We start from the raw sequence: 17,613 nt of genomic DNA, 5'->3' as shown, positions 1-17,613 counted from the left end.
ATTTTCTTTCAGACGACCCCGCCCTTCCCGGCGGAAAATACTTTCAGAATGCTCGTCTCGCATGTTAATAATGACTTGTAGCTGCTAAAATGCCCGAGGCTGTTGATCGATATTTCACTAGGTTGCAGATTGAAATGTGTTTCGTATGCTTTGTTTTACTGTTCGAAAGCAGTTCTTGGATGTTATCAGGAAAAGATTTGCATGACTATCATACCGTTTGATATGTATTCAGATATATCACGAAAACGCACTGCTTGTACGCTACGAGAAACTGAATATGTTATCGCGTTGAAAGATTTCAGATTTTCAATGTGTAGTGAAACGTCAAGTATTTATGGTTCTCGTGATAAGTTGAGTTTGAAGCATACGTTTTACGAAATGAATTTGTCTAGAAATAGTCTTGTATTAATCTATCAACCGTGGTATATAGGCTATAGATTAAACTAACAAGATCTATTGAGGTGGGATTTTTTATAAGATGATTGTGGAAATTATATATATATATATTAGAGATATTTCGAAGTCTATACTTATCGTTCATTTTTCTAGAAACCTATAATTTGAATTCAATCCGAACGTCGGTATACAATGGAAATTGTTCAATCAAGTGCGTATTTTGATAAAGTTCATTCGAGCGTTATCTTAGCTCCTCGGCGTGTTCAAGCAGACGATAGCACGCCGGGGTTTAATTAAATAAGTAGGGTCGTAGACAAATTTTACAAGAAATTTCCAAAGAATTATGAGCAATTCGATAGCATTATATAATTGAAAGTATTGTAATTGGATAACCCGTTTGGGGATTTTAAAGATTTCATTGATATAATATTGAGAACGCACAGCGTATTGGTGCAGTATACTATTTCAGATCCCCGAGCTGTTTAAATAGATTATCACGGATGGGCAACAAAATGCAATACACTATATATTTTCTGGTTTGTAACAGAAATCAATATTGTTTATTGATGACAGTAACGAACATTATTTACATAGACATAGGCGTGTATTAGTTACGACTCTAAATTCAGTATTCCCGTAGTGTGCGTACCAACCAGGTTAGGGTTGGGCCATAATTTTATTCCAATTTTCCTTAGTTTAGTTTTATTACGAGTGCGGGGATTGTCTGTGTTAGCCAAGTGAATATACCCCCCTGCTCATAGGTTTCAGTCTCTTTACACAACTTGATGTAAAGTAGGCGAACAAAATTAGTTACCACCATATTGGTACACACACTTCTGGAGCGCCCTAAATTCAATAATTTGGTCGAATTGAATGTAGTTGCTTATGAAGAATTTTAACTTGAAGAATTAGCGAGGATAACTTTTAATCGTAATTAATCGTTGAAATACGCTGCCCTGATTTACCCATTTTACTACAATTAGATTTTATAATTTATGTTATGGTCTGTCTTCGTGTAAACCTGCTTACAAAGTTAGGTGTACTCGTATTATTTCAAGTCGCAGCTTTAATTATCTACAATTCGCAAGACATCGATCCCGAGCCAAGCGTACACCTTGCCGGTGATACCGTAGATTATAGGTTAGTATATTGCTCGAATAATTTATATATATATATATTACTACAGTAAAAGCAAGAACAGGAACAAAACAAGAGCACAATTTAAAATATTTTGGTCCCGAAATATCTCGGATCGTGGCTATGTTTTTTGTACTTTTTTCTATCAAAAATACTTCACCATCGATTCTAATTCTAAACATTATTATATACAGTGCGGAATATCGAATTATACAGTTCTACAAACACCAGGGAATACCCCAAGATTACACCTACCATGTAAGATTTTCAATTTAAAACCACGTATACGCTGCAATCCGCATGTTATTGATATATATATATACGATTGCTTTTACAGGATGTCTCTATTGCCACACAATGTTCGGTCAATCATTTGCACCATTTGGTGGAGTTAGCAGAGCGATGGAAGGGACCGATATCCTGCACAGTGTTTGCCCCGAATTTGGTAAATTCATTCAAATATCAAGTTTATTTATTTATTACTTAAAGCCAAAGCCAATAATTCTCACTTCTCTTCCTCGAGTTTAGTTAAGTAATATTAACGTTTCAAGTAGTTGTGTTTTGTGGCGGTCCCCAGAAAGTTCCGTTTTGCGTTAAGTCCGAGTTTATTATTCCTGTATTTTGTGAATTTGAGTTTCCGAAATAAAGTATTATATTGTGGTGTTTATTTTAAACAAGTTTATTCTATTTCATTTTCAAGTTTATATGAACAATTCATAGGCTATATGGCAAATCGAATATTCATAAATGCAAGATTTTTTGAGTCAGTTAGTTGTTTTTTCTTCAAAGTACTTTTTCAAAAAACACGTTTTATTTATGTTTTATTAAAATACAGGATGCAAGTTATGCCGATGATGCAATAGATATATTGAGAAAATGCTTCTCGGATATCCGTAAATACGTGTATTTTCACCTTGTGTACCCGGCACAGCATCCCGCTGATGTGAGCAAAGTGAGTTTATTTATATCATTCATTATATTGCTCGTATTATTTCTGGAGGACGAAAATCTACGTTCCGAATATTTCATCCAAAATAACATCTTAGAATGTAAAATATATATTTTGATCACCTAGAACAAAATTAAACAGTTTAATATGATATCATAGCGCTAATGCTTAATGAAATGTCTTTGACTGGGCGTGCTTAGTTAAACCCTTTTCTCCCCTAAAGGAGGAATATAGACGATCACCTTATCCCAGGTGATAATCCGGCTATAGGTTGCTAATTTACTGTTTTGGGGATGTCTAAACTATTTCAGAGTAGTTCGTTGTTACAACGGCGTCTAGTGTGTGTTTATCCTTGGTCCATGCTTGATCAGAGTATACTTGTAATCGCACCTGTGCAAATTACAGTCGGCGACACATTTGTCATTAATTTTTTTTTGTTGTTTTTTCTACTTGGTGTATCGACATATTATACGCTTATTTGCGCCCATTAGTCTGGCTGCATATAATAAGGCCTTCTTTGCGAATAATTTCGCAAATGTATAAAACAAAGTCAACAAATTCTTGCGCCAAGCGTGGGGTCACGATAGTATCTATTTATTTTTGTTATGCATAACGAGGTCATCTCTGCGTCACGTGCAGAGTTATGATCGTAAACAAGTTTGTTATGGCGGCTGTTACATTCCCTCGACGAAAAAAGGACTCTAGATGGAAAAAGCAAGACCAAAGAATCTAAGGCCTTCTTTACGCCAATAATTTCGTGAATATATAAAACAAAGTCAACAAATTCTTGCACCAAGCGTTTATCTATTATTTTTGTTATGCATAGCGAGTGCGATCAGTTTCGAGAAGCACTACTGTTTGCATAGAATGTGACGTGCATCTCTGCGTAGCAACCGGCAAAAGTTGCTTCGTAGATTATCATAAAAAATGGAATATTGGCGATAGATACTTTGTGTTACCTTTGTATATTCATCCATTTTATGTATATATCATTTATTATGATTTTTATGTATATAAATGTAATGTATGTTTGTGTATATATTTTTCATTTTAATTATAGTGTGATTTTCTTTATTAGTGCAAGTGTGTCTAAGTTTATAAATACAAAACTACTTTGCAAACGATCAATCCTTGGCCCGCGAGACGCAACTGAAGAATTCCAGACTAGTTAGTTTGTCGACTACGCGCAAAAGTGAGACAGCTCGTTACTGACACGCGAAGATTATCAATCGAATATCTATCGTCTGGTTCGCATTACAAGCTTCACTGAGCACTCGTTTGAAAGATGACGTAACGCGCTTTACAGCAGACATAATACATTCGAGTCTCTCGCGCGTGTATACTACAAGGCTCAAATTGAAAACAAAAAAATTGAAAATTTTTTGAAATTTTTATCTTTTCCCGGCCATACAAATTAGAGAGAACGGGCTGCGTATTTTGAGCGCCGCATGTCAGCGGGCGTTCAAGAACGGCTTTTCAGACATACCAAAGTGGTGTTGCTATCATTTTTAAACGAATAGAAATGACAATTTTTAATTAGGGGTGTCAAGAAGGCCGTAGATTGTCGGGGAATATAGGGTTAATACAACGCTAATATATTTTCTCATAACATCATTATATCAATTATAGGAATTGTATATTCTTACAAATCCCACTTCTATAGGTTGGTGTCTGGCAAGATCTATCGTGTTCGGCACTTCTGGACAAATTACAAAACTATGGTTATCAGAACTATGTCGTTGGAAATATCCCATTCCCTCATAATATACTAAGAAATGTTGCAAGGAAGGGAGTTATAACTGAATTTGTACTACTTATTGGTGAGTTTCATATTTGTTACAAGGATTCTATTCTATACAATTATTTATTAGTAATGAAGCGATGCTTTTTTTTAATTCTTTTTGTGAACTCTTTCAGTACAGCATTGGTTAAGATTCCGATTTTTTTTTCAAGTTTGTTTTAGTATTTATAAAATGCCATTGAAGAGTGTGCGTCAGTTTGTCTTTTCTGAAATGTTAAATATTTGGTTCATGATACCCGATATTTGGGCCGTTACCAACAATTAAAAGAGTATCTACCTCGATTATACCTAACATTTTCTAAAACATAAACAATATTTTCATAAAGCTTATTTACATTTGATAGAATGCACAATTGCAATGAAAACAATACTCAATATATATATATTTTGTCAGATATCGACACAATGCCAAACCTTGAGTTACGTCAGGAGTTTAACAATTTTGCGTATCGTCATTCCTTATTTGGACTTTTAACGGAGCAAACTGTTTTTGTTGTCGCTGCTTTCGAAATAAAGAAAGGTATCAAAATGCCATCGAACAAAACTGAACTCTTATCTGGGGTAAGTTATTTCTCATACAATCAAATATACTACGACTTCGTAAAAAAATTGCTCTTGATATATACGCGTACAGCATTATTTACAAAATAAATTACAAAATTTAAATGATTCTTTAATCACAAGAATCATCCTGAATTTCGGAAATTTTCACGCACCCACGATGGGTAATCACGCATCAACAATATTGCTATTTTATTCTGTGATTAGCAGCGTTGCTTCATCATTTGATTCCTTTTTTTTCAGATTCGTACTGGTACCGTACGAACCTTTCACAATGAGACTTGCTGGTGGTGCCACAGAAGCGAAAATTTTGATCTTTGGCGAAAAATTCCACAGGTAATGATTTTTTATTTTATTGTCAACACAAGCCTTTCGTGTCATAAGTTCGCTCTGAACACTGTAAGTACAAATTGTAACTCAAAATATAAAATTAAAAATTTGTTCGAAGTTGGTCAAAAAGCTGAAATCACCCAATTTTCAATCATATAATTCCAAAGCCGATTAGTACACATTAACAAATCGAAAACATGCTGATTCTCGTTTACTCTCCTAAAGTCGTCTCATATAGGATGAGTGCTTTACGGCTCATATAATCCTTCATACAAGTTGTATAAAAATAAAATATTTGAATTAATTTTTAGGTTTCGAATCTTGAAGTCGCTTTTTATGCTGATTGGGACAAAAGTTGGGAACCTTTCTACATATCACATCGTAATGTTCCTCTTTTTGATGAGAGATTTAAACAATATGGATTCGACAGAATTCAACAGGTATGTTGCACACGGCAAAAAAGCATAAATCCGCGGCAGAAATAAAATATTAATTTAGATCGCGATATGGGAATTTTCGTATCCGGCCCTCAGGGGTTAGTTTGGTGACTCGTGCTTCAATAGAAAGTCAAAACTAGACATTGTTCAGTGTGTACTACAACACCAACCATCATGTTATACTTTGAAAACGTCCTGAATTATGATGATGAGAGGTTGTAATAAGGACATTTTAAACGGACCTTAATTTCTAGCTCCAATTCCCTTCCAGATATGCGAGCTACACATAGCAGGATATAAATTTGCAGTTCTCAATAACGCATTTGTTGTCCATCACGGTTGGAAGTTCAGAGGCAACTTTTACGCAAATAAAGACAAAGACAACGCTCAAAACTGGATCCTGTTCAATTATCATTTTAAGGTATTATATTTATTTGTTATTATCTTGAACGTGGCCTTCAAATATACTCCGTGCACGTGTGTGGTACAACCCTGCAGGCTGCAGCTCAGATTCCCAGATCTCTCTTGGTAAACATTAATTTTGCACTTGAACTCTCAGTTTAAAAAGAAAGCTACTTGCTATCACGATTTTTTTTGCTTCCTATAAGTTTGTACATGTAGCTTTACAGCTGTTTTAAAGTATTTTAATATGGCACAAAGTGGGAATTTCGAAGATGTTAATAGCGAGAATTGGCGACAATGCGTAGTAATGATTTGTTGCATGGTGTGACGATTCATACACACCTGTCTGTCCAATTGCGGTAACCGGTCTAAAATTAAATGTATTATGGTAAATGTCACTTTCTTAAAAATTGTACGTGGAAAACTCACAGTTACAAAATCAGTGAATAAAAACTACAAACATTCGTTTAGCCGAACAATCATGATTAGGTCTATAGCCTCTATGTAACCCCATTATTATGTTATCTACCACAAAGGATGATCTACAAAAGAAATACAACACAAACAGAACGTGTTCACCTGTTGAACTTTGGATTCCTCCAGGAAAAAGGTGAGAAATTAATTATATCAATTGATAATCAGTATTAAGTAATATTTCATGCAGGTGGAGAATACTCAATTACGTAATATTTTTCTGGAGTATGCCATTACTCTGCACATCGCCGTTTGCCAACAACATCTTTGCTTGGAAATTTAGTGTTTGCTCATAACAGTTTTGCGCAAGCCCGACTTAATTCAATGATTCAGGTTTCATAACAACGAGATACACATAAAACAGTTACTTATCACCTTTTGTATCCGCAAACACGACATGCCTAATGGCGTTAAAGATGCTAGTGAACACAGTAGAAATGGATTCTGTTAACAATATTTAAACGGCGTGCTTCTCAATATTTACAGGAGATCAGCACCGAAACCAATATCTCATGGACGCGGCGTTGTTGCAAGCCGTTTCAAGCCCAACATTTTGAAGGAAGGAGCAAGATAAAAAGTGGAAGTAACTGTGAACAACTGTAACTGAAAAAATTATGAAGATCTTATGAGGAAATGAAACACATGTTTGCTATGATGGTAATAGTTGGTCGTGGCAGTTCCTCAACTGAATTTTGATTTTGTCTATAAAAAAATCACTTTAGATTGCCTGATATCAGTTATATATATAACTTATGTAATGGAATTATTTAAACAAGTAATACACATCAAATAGATCATATAGCACGTGCGCTAATAAGATTTTGTTATTTAAAAATTATTATTTCTTTTTTCTTCAATAAATTATTTCTCATTTCCGTTTACATCGCGAATATATATCAACGATGCCAAAGGTATCACCGAAGTGCAAGATTCTGATTTGGCCTCTTGACCATTTGAATCGAATCTCAGATGGATTGATGCCAGAACAATAATTGCTAAATCAGACAAGTTAATTTAGTGGAACGACGTCTTTTTAGGAAGGGAGGACTGCCAGCTCAGACGAACAAGTGTTGATATATATATATATGATTTATAAAATAAGCTAAGATATATTTGGTCGATGAGATTTTCAAAAATCCTTTGAACCATGATTATTTAACGTTCGTGGCGTGAAATTGGCCAATGAAAGTTGGATCTCCTCATCGTGCTCAACAATGTGTCTTTGCTTGGGGTGTCTCTAACATTTTACCGAACAATATATCTATGCTATATCAGAACGTAGCATGAATTCCACTTGTTATGCTTACTTCAACCATCTGCTCCTATTATATGAGATATTGGTCTAGGAACAGTGGAACAATTGGGATAGGCATGAGACAACTGTAGCAGGTTTGCTGAAATGGGACAAGTGTGGGACATGGCATTTATCAGACAACGCGTTGCTTGTATTAAACCAGATTCAAAAGCAATATCAAGTGTAATTGTCTCTTTATTGGCACCCAAACTGCAGAGTCTTTCCTATCAACGAATTTAAGTATTATGAAAGAAATTGGGTCCAAATTACGATGGCTCCTAACTTTCATTAATACTTTCGTGTGTTGAAATATCAATATCTAACCTTCTTTCCGAACTGCTCTACCCTGAAACCATGCCCCAAATAAACTGGGATTAACTGAGAAACTATGTATTGCTACAATCAAATTTCCTTCCGCACACCAAGACTCAAATATATACGCCTGACTTCAAGATGCCATTGCAGATTCAGAGCGTCACATCGATTCAGCAGAAATTTCGCATTCACGTGGTATAATTTGCTCCGCTAGGGTGCGATATGTAGCTGCAATGATTTTTTTGAGCGTCTTGAGTGAACGGTTGGGTACGGAAAGATAATTGCTTGAGACTGCTTTTTTCGCGATTTGTTTTTAAAAAACACAACCAAAATAGCTTCTTAGGCATAGTATACAAAGTAACAACAACAATGTAATACAATGTACAACTTTCCCCCGGCGTTCCCTGGATTTCAAAATTCACTCGTCTCTATTCTCTGGTTTTCATGACTCCACTGTCTTTTCGCTTCATCGCCTAGCACGAAGATAACTACGCGCCTCGCACTATATCAATCACCACCAAGAGCGCGTCGTCGTGTTGACTTTTTTCGTCGCAGGAGATCTGAAGTTCAAATCCCATGTCAATCATTATAATTGAAATCGTATTAAATCGAATCGGCAGAGCTATAAAAGGAAAATGCGTCTTATTTGTGTCGAAGTCATCAGTTTATTCTACCCAAGTAGCACTGTGGGTGTTGTATAAATTGACGCCTACCGTTACAATGTTTGTATATAGCGGTCAATTCCAGTCTGCTGTGTTCATTTCGAATTGTTCATCGAGGGTATCAGCATTAGCATTTTAAAACGATGAATAATATTGTAGGCTACAAAAATACCTCATCAATCTATTCGTGTATAGTTCGGGTCATCACATCGTTACTAGTGCATCGTTAGTCTTACTAGTGTGGTTGTCCATTGTCAGATTGACAGACAAAGATGCAGACCCTAAAAATTGTTTGCAATTTCTGCCGTCTTGATTAACTTAACCCAGCATGCAATGAATTATGCTATGATCATACGCCTAGTTGTAATAAACTTACAATAACTTGATTATATAGAGACCACAAGCGAAATTATAATTGCACTGAAATTCCAATGGGGCGTCAGGTGATACAGTAACTTGATTATATAGAGACCACAAGCGAAATTATAATTGCACTGAAATTCCGATGAGGCGTCAGGTGATACAGTAATATTCCGATGCATTCCCGTCTATTGACCAATTACACAATTTGAAGGCGAGTGATGTTTCAGTGCTGTGCTCATTAGTAAAAAGAAGAGAATACGGCTGTAGTAGATAATCACTATACTACATATTATCAATGTTGCATAATGTCGCAAAAAGTGCCGGCGCAACTTATTTGGAAAACAATCTAAGAGCTGCCAACAATTTGCATTAAATATAACTGGCATTTTTTAAACAATAAATATAAGCAACATCAACCGGGCTTTGTCAGTTTGAAGCGTCCATGCTGTTTGACACAGCTTCGTGTACATGATTGTTTCAGAATAAATCTAAATAAAGATATCTGTTAATTAGACGAAGATCGTTGGAATTTTCGTTCGACTCTATAGCTGGCACATAGCACCGAAAACAGAACCAATACACGCTTTCCCTCGAACTAATAGTTTAATATTATGCATGTACAATGTAGTGGAATGTACATATGTGTTTTGAATATTACAATCAGAAGAATTTACTGCGTAAGATTCTTCGGAATACAGCACTGCCTGACTGGATTATTTGTTCAGTGTGGCTTAGGATTTTGATTTATTCTGCGTTCTCCAGGTGGGTCGAAGTGATTTCAAAAGCGCGCCTTGCAGTGCGTCCATCCATTGCCGAGAGCGCGTCGCAGGTTTGAGATTTGAAGTTCAAGCCCCATGTCAATCATTCTGATTAAAAAATAAATAAATTAGGCCGGCAATGATTTATAAGAAAAAAATGAGCTTTATTTTAACCGAAATCATCAATCAATTGAAAATATCTACCAAAGTAAAATTGTGGGTGTTGCTCAACCTGACTGTTACTGTTACAATGTTTGTATATAGTATTCAATTGCAGACTGCTGTTCTCTTACCATATTTTTATCGGGTGTATCAGCATGTTAAAACGCTAAAGAATATTATATGCTAAGGAAAATCTATTTCGTATATAGTTTGACTCGAAGATAATACGAGACCTTTCGGTCGTTGCACCACCATTGTGAATTGACATTAGTAAACCCCTCTTCCAGGGCGATTTTCCTTTGTTAGATTGACAGGTATAGATGTAGACCAGGGTGGTCCAAACCCAGGCCCGCGGGTCACATGTGGCCCGCCGCTTCATTATCTGTGGCCCGCATCACATTCGGAGAGTAATCAAAAAATCGCATTTCGTGTTGTTTCGTCACAAAATCAATCAGAAAAATCTTTTGACGTATTGTCATCACTATTGTCAATGAATTAAATAGTGTTATGAATAGCTGGGGAAAGTAGCGAAGTTGAATGATGTGCTTGGCGGTCAAAATTGTTATCTGGCTTTTTAACTTTTTGGTCGAGAATATATGCAAACAATATAGGCATCATAGAAAACTAAAAATCGAATGCAGATTCTATTAGCCTAGAATGGCTATGCCGGATAACTATGTGTTTGCACAATAAAGGTGTTTGTTTTGTATTGCACTGTTTACTTATTCTTGGCACTATTGTGGCCCGCGAACAATGCAAAAATAATTTTGTGGCCCGTGGAGCCGACAACCTTGGACCACCCTGGTAGACGTATCGGCGCAAGTAATTGTTTTTTCCGCGCGTTGAAAACATCATCACGTACCGGATGTTGCACTTCTCGGCAAATCATTGTAATATTGCTGTAATTATAATCGCTGCGTTGTCAACGCTCAGCCAGCTACAAATAACGTGTATTGTCAATCAAGAGCAGTGTGTTTTCCTTGCGCTTCGTCGCCAAACACGAAGCTATGTGCGCGCCCCGCACTCCATCTAACAATCATCGAGAGCGCGCTGCAGGACTGTGTGCGTCGCAGGCTGGGATGTCAATCGGAATGTACTTAAATTAGTTGGACAGCGCCAACTAGGTCAAGTTACGTTTCTTTTGGGCCGAAGTCATTAATTGACAGAAACCTGTCGCATGACCTGACGCCTAATGTTGCAAGGTTTATATCGGGTGGTAAATTTCAGTCTTCTGTGTTCATGTCGAATATTTGTGCTGAAAGTATCAGCATGTAACAAATTAGTAGAGCATTTTTAATGCTGAATAATATTATATGTTATGTGTTACAAAAATATCTCGAGTCCAAACTCTAATCTCGTCACATCGCCAAGCATGGAACCAATCATATTATATTTTCTCATACCACTAATTGTGATACTTTCACAATGCACAGATATTTGGGAAATTGTCAGAGTTGCAATGAAGTTCCGATAAAGCGTGAGATGACCAAGTACGATTCCGAACATGTTGCATCCCTGTCCATTGGACAATTTCGCAATTTGAGAAGACAAGTTTTAATATTGTGAGTACATTGTAAAAAGAGGAGAATACAGGTGTGGTAGGTAATCACACTACTACATATCATCGAAAACTAATTTAGAGCTGCCAGCAATATGCATCGGAGATGAATGGGATTTTATAAACTATCAATTTTTGCAACGTTAACCGGGTTGGCGGTTTTGAGCGCCAACGCTGTTTCAAACAGTTTTTTACATAATTGCTTCATCGCCGAGCGCGATGCAATCAATCTCCAAGCGTAGCACTTCATCTATCGATGGACCAGGGTACGTTGCGCGGGACTGTTGGCGTTGCAGGTTAAAGATTTGAAGTTCAAGCCCTATGTCGATGATTTTATTCAAAATGTAATTAAATTGGGTGGACAAAGCTATAAAAAAATGCTTCATTGGAGTCAAAGCCAATAATTAAGCTATGGGTATTGTATAAATCAACGGCTACTGTTACTGTATAGAGGTAATTTTAGTCTGCTGTGTTCATGGCGCAGTTTTACTGGGAGTATCAACATGTTTAAACGCGGAATATTCTCATATTATGCTACTAAAATATCTCATCAATCTATGTCGTGTATAATTTGACCCGAAGATAATATCGGACCTTTCAGTCGTTGGAAAAATATGAATGAACGCTCGTAAACTCATCTTTTCAAGGCCATTTTCCGTTATTAAATTGACAGGCATAGATGCAGACCCACAATGACACTTCATATATAGCTGCAGATTGTGTCGCCCTGAATAACGCAATTCGCAAGCATCTCGCTGCATCAACAACGGATGGTCTATTCCTTTTAAGGCATCTTTCATTTAATTTACCGATTTCGAGTCCAAACTTCATTCTCGTCCAATGACCCAGCATGTAATGCGTTACACTATATGATTTCATGCGCTTAGTTGTAATAAACTTACAATAACTTAATTATCTGGAGAACAAGAGCGAAATTATAATTGCACCGAAATTCCGATAATGTGCAGGATTGATTAAGGTTCCCCAGCGTGTTCCCTGTAGAAGATAATCGTAAATTAACTACTATACTATATGTTGCATAATTTGGCGACGAGCGACGGTACAAATCAGTTGGAAAACTAATTTAGAGCTGTCAGCAATTTGCCTCGAAAATTACTGGCATTTTATAAACAATCAATTTATGCAATATCAACCGGGTTTGTCAGTTTGAAGCGTCCGTGCTGTTTAAAACAGCTTCTCACATGGTTGCTTCAGAATAAATCAAAACAAGAATATTTAAGTACAATTAGACGAAGAACGTGAAAATTTGTTGAGCATCGTTTTCCATTCATCATGCATTCGACTCTACAGTTGACGCATAGCGCCGAGAAGGGTCCTAAACAGAATTTTCCTCGAAAGCATGTGCATATGTGTTTTCAAACATCACAATCAGAAGAGCTTGTCGTGTACCTTATTTACGAGTGAAGTTTATTCTTACTACTTTCTGCACTGAATTACCTATCCAGTGTTGCGTGGGTCATGTGACTACAGTGTTTGGGTCGTTTAAGTGCAAAAGTCGTTATTTTCTAATATCTGCACGATCGTTTTTTTTATGGTCATGATTTCACTGCAGTTTTGTCGCTTTATTGCCGAGCACGAGTAATCAATGTGCACGGAATGATGGCGTTCCAGGTTAGAACTATATATAGATGTCAATTCCAGTCTGCTGTGTTCATGTCACATTTTTTACTGAGCGCATCATCATGTAATAAATTAGTACAGCTGTTTAAACGCTGAATAATATTATATGTTACAAGAATATCCCATTAATCTATTTCGTGTATATATAGTTTAATATAATATGAGACCTTAGGTCATCGCACCGTTGTGATTGCACCCCAGTAAACCCCTCTTTCTAACTTTTTCCATAGCCTTGTAATTCGCACAAGTACGAAATTATAGTTGCACTGAAATTCAGGTAAAGCGGGATGTGATCGAGTAAGGTTCCCGAGCTTGTTGATACCGAGCTATTGACCAATTTCGCGACTTAGAGGCGAGAAATGTTTCCAATACTGTAAATTAGTGAGTAATCGCAAATTACTATACATTAACAATGTTGCATAATGTCGCGACGAGCGCCGACGAAAATCAGTTTTACACCAATTCAGAGCTGTCATCAATTTGCATCGAAAATGGAATTTTATATTCACTTATTTACGCAACCTCAACCGGTTATGTCAGTTTGAAGCGCCCATGCTGTTTGAAACAGCTTTTACATGATTGCTCCAAAAAAAGGCAAAATGAAGATATATATTTGATCTATTTGAAATTAGACCAGGTACGTGACAATCTGCCGAGCATCGTTCATCGCATGTGCATATGCATTTTCAAACACCACAACGAAAATAACCTCTTCGGCAATATACACATAATAAGTAAGATTGCACAGGATGCTTATTCATACTTTACTTTCTAGACTGGATTATTTGATTAACGTGGCTTAGAATTTTGATTTAAATCACGTTCTCATGCCGGGTTGAAGTGATTTCGGCATATGTGTTTTCGAATATTACAATCAGAGGAGCTTCTTAGTCGAATATACACATGCCGCGTAAAATTCCTTGGAATACAACACACATTAAACTTGTACCATATTTATCAATAAAGGTTATATATATACTACTACTTTCTAGAATGGTTCTCCGCCTGTGACGATGTAGTTGTGTAGTAACGTCGCTCTTCTCTGTTTTCTCAGGATCTGTTTTTCATTATTTCACTGCAGTCTTGCCGTTTCATCGCCGAGCACGAGGCAAACAATGTGCGCCCGTTCCACTTCATCTATCGATAGACGAGAGCGCGTTGTGCTGGAATGCGTCGCAAGTTAGAGATCTCAAGTTCAAACCCTATGTCATATTATTTAAAATATAATTAAACGGGAACCCTACATAAGGAATATTTGGATCTCTTGTAGAAAGCCCCCGCCACTAATGCAAAAGTGGGAGATTTGAGAAAGACACCCCCGCCACGTTGCAAAATAATAAATTTGAAATTATCTAGTTAGGGTTCGGAATGATTTGAAAATTTGAATTTCCATCGTAATCTGTATTCTTAACCCTAGCCCGAACTGGATATTTACTATTTTTCGTGCACAGTTAGACCCGGAGAACCTTTGCAGTCGTTGCACTGATGTGAATGACCGCCAGATCTTTCCCCTTTCCTAGATGATTTTTCTGTTGTTAAATTAGCAGGTCTATTTGCAGACCCTAAAATCGAAATTTCATCAACAAAAGATTATAGTGGATAATTGCAAATTACTGCACATTACCAATGTTTCGACAGGCGCCGGTGGAAATTAGTTGAAAAACAAACTAAGCAACAACAAACAAGCCGCCAACAATTTGCATCGTACGTAACTGACATTTTGAAAACAATAAATTTATGGCTTCGCTGAAACCTCTCTCCTTGTACATGATTGCTTCAGAATAAATCGCAATGCGGATATTTATGTTATATTAGATGAAGAATGTCGTAATTTGTCGAGTATCGTTCCCCAAACAGCATCCTGGTTGGCGCATAGCGCGGAGAAGAGTCCCAACACACTTTTCATCGAACCACTGGTTGAATATTTTGTGTTTTTGAACAGCACAATAAAAAAAGCTTCTTAGGTGAACTACCCACAAAAACTGCGTAAAATTTTTCTCATGACAATTCACGTATGTTTTGCACAAATTCAGCTCCTATCTTGCTTACCAGTTGGGGTTATCCATACGACTCTGGTTTCATAACAACGAAATACACATAAAACAGTTACTTATCACCTTTTGTATCCGCAAACACGACATGCCTAATGGCGTTAAAGATGCTAGTGAACACAGTAGAAATGGATTCTGTTAACAATATTTAAACGGCGTGCTTCTCAATATTTACAGGAGATCAGCACCGCAACCAATATCTCATGGACGCGGCGTTGTTGCAAGCCGTTTTAAGCCCAACATTTTGAAGGAAGGAGCAAGATAAAAAGTGGAAGTAACTGTGAACAACTGTAACTGAAAAAATTATGAAGATCTTAGGAGGAAATGAAACACATGTTTGCTATGATGGTAATAGTTGGTCGTGGCAGTTCCTCAACTGAATTTTGATTTTGTCTATAAGAAAATCACTTTAGATTGCCTGATATCAGTTATATATATAACTTATGTAATAGAATTATTTAAACAAGTAATACACATCAAATAGATCATATAGCACGTGCGCTAATAAGATTTTGTTATTTAAAAATTATTATTTCTTTTTTCTTCAATAAATTATTTCTCATTTCCGTTTACATCGCGAATATATATCAACGATGCCAAAGGTATCACCGAAGTGCAAGATTCTGATTCGGCCTCTTGACCATTTGAATCGAATCTCAGATGGATTGATGCCAGAACAATAATTGCTAAATCAGACAAGTTAATTTAGTGGAACGACGTCTTTTTAGGAAGGGAGGACTGCCAGCTCAGACGAACAAGTGTTGATATATATATATATGATTTATAAAATAAGCTAAGATATATTTGGTCGATGAGATTTTCAAAAATCCTTTGAACCATGATTATTTAACGTTCGTGGCGTGAAATTGGCCAATGAAAGTTGGATCTCCTCATCGTGCTCAACAATGTGTCTTTGCTTGGGGTGTCTCTAACATTTTACCGAACAATATATCTATGCTATATCAGAACGTAGCATGAATTCCACTTGTTATGCTTACTTCAACCATCTGCTCCTATTATATGAGATATTGGTCTAGGAACAGTGGAACAATTGGGATAGGCATGAGACAACTGTAGCAGGTTTGCTGAAATGGGACAAGTGTGGGACATGGCATTTATCAGACAACGCGTTGCTTGTATTAAACCAGATTCAAAAGCAATATCAAGTGTAATTGTCTCTTTATTGGCACCCAAACTGCAGAGTCTTTCCTATCAACGAATTTAAGTATTATGAAAGAAATTGGGTCCAAATTACGATGGCTCCTAACTTTCATTAATACTTTCGTGTGTTGAAATATCAATATCTAACCTTCTTTCCGAACTGCTCTACCCTGAAACCATGCCCCAAATAAACTGGGATTAACTGAGAAACTATGTATTGCTACAATCAAATTTCCTTCCGCACACCAAGACTCAAATATATACGCCTGACTTCAAGATGCCATTGCAGATTCAGAGCGTCACATCGATTCAGCAGAAATTTCGCATTCACGTGGTATAATTTGCTCCGCTAGGGTGCGATATGTAGCTGCAATGATTTTTTTGAGCGTCTTGAGTGAACGGTTGGGTACGGAAAGATAATTGCTTGAGACTGCTTTTTTCGCGATTTGTTTTTAAAAAACACAACCAAAATAGCTTCTTAGGCATAGTATACAAAGTAACAACAACAATGTAATACAATGTACAACTTTCCCCCGGCGTTCCCTGGATTTCAAAATTCACTCGTCTCTATTCTCTGGTTTTCATGACTCCACTGTCTTTTCGCTTCATCGCCTAGCACGAAGATAACTACGCGCCTCGCACTATATCAATCACCACCAAGAGCGCGTCGTCGTGTTGACTTTTTTCGTCGCAGGAGATCTGAAGTTCAAATCCCATGTCAATCATTATAATTGAAATCGTATTAAATCGAATCGGCAGAGCTATAAAAGGAAAATGCGTCTTATTTGTGTCGAAGTCATCAGTTTATTCTACCCAAGTAGCACTGTGGGTGTTGTATAAATTGACGCCTACCGTTACAATGTTTGTATATAGCGGTCAATTCCAGTCTGCTGTGTTCATTTCGAATTGTTCATCGAGGGTATCAGCATTAGCATTTTAAAACGATGAATAATATTGTAGGCTACAAAAATACCTCATCAATCTATTCGTGTATAGTTCGGGTCATCACATCGTTACTAGTGCATCGTTAGTCTTACTAGTGTGGTTGTCCATTGTCAGATTGACAGACAAAGATGCAGACCCTAAAAATTGTTTGCAATTTCTGCCGTCTTGATTAACTTAACCCAGCATGCAATGAATTATGCTATGATCATACGCCTA

At 36.8% G+C, this 17,613-nt stretch overlaps 1 protein-coding gene across 4 annotated transcripts; it reads left to right on the top strand.

Annotated features, from left to right (window-relative positions):
- Positions 1-171: 171 nt before the first annotated feature.
- Positions 172-16,273, top strand: LOC120328883 (beta-1,4-glucuronyltransferase 1-like). Of its 4 annotated transcripts, none has more exons than XM_078114778.1 (11): positions 172-1,536; positions 1,728-1,791; positions 1,871-1,978; positions 2,369-2,485; positions 4,146-4,302; positions 4,678-4,844; positions 5,088-5,180; positions 5,486-5,614; positions 5,883-6,032; positions 6,550-6,623; positions 15,469-16,273. In XM_078114778.1, exons 1-11 carry the CDS (start codon positions 1,397-1,399, stop codon positions 15,554-15,556), a joined length of 1,287 nt encoding a protein of 428 aa, XP_077970904.1. In that variant the 5' UTR covers positions 172-1,396; the 3' UTR covers positions 15,557-16,273. The 4 variants fall into 4 exon arrangements, with proteins under 4 accessions (XP_077970904.1, XP_039251378.2, XP_077970905.1 ...); XM_039395444.2 differs by lacking the exon at positions 15,469-16,273 and adding an exon at positions 6,974-7,778; XM_078114779.1 differs by lacking the exon at positions 5,883-6,032.
- The last annotated feature ends 1,340 nt before the right edge of the window (positions 16,274-17,613 follow it).

The sequence above is a fragment of the Styela clava genome, chromosome 7 (assembly GCF_964204865.1).
Source record: "Styela clava chromosome 7, kaStyClav1.hap1.2, whole genome shotgun sequence".
Classification (NCBI taxonomy): Eukaryota; Metazoa; Chordata; class Ascidiacea; order Stolidobranchia; family Styelidae; genus Styela; species Styela clava.
Note: the sequence above shows the minus strand (reverse complement) of the source record. Positions and strands in the feature narration are given on the sequence as shown.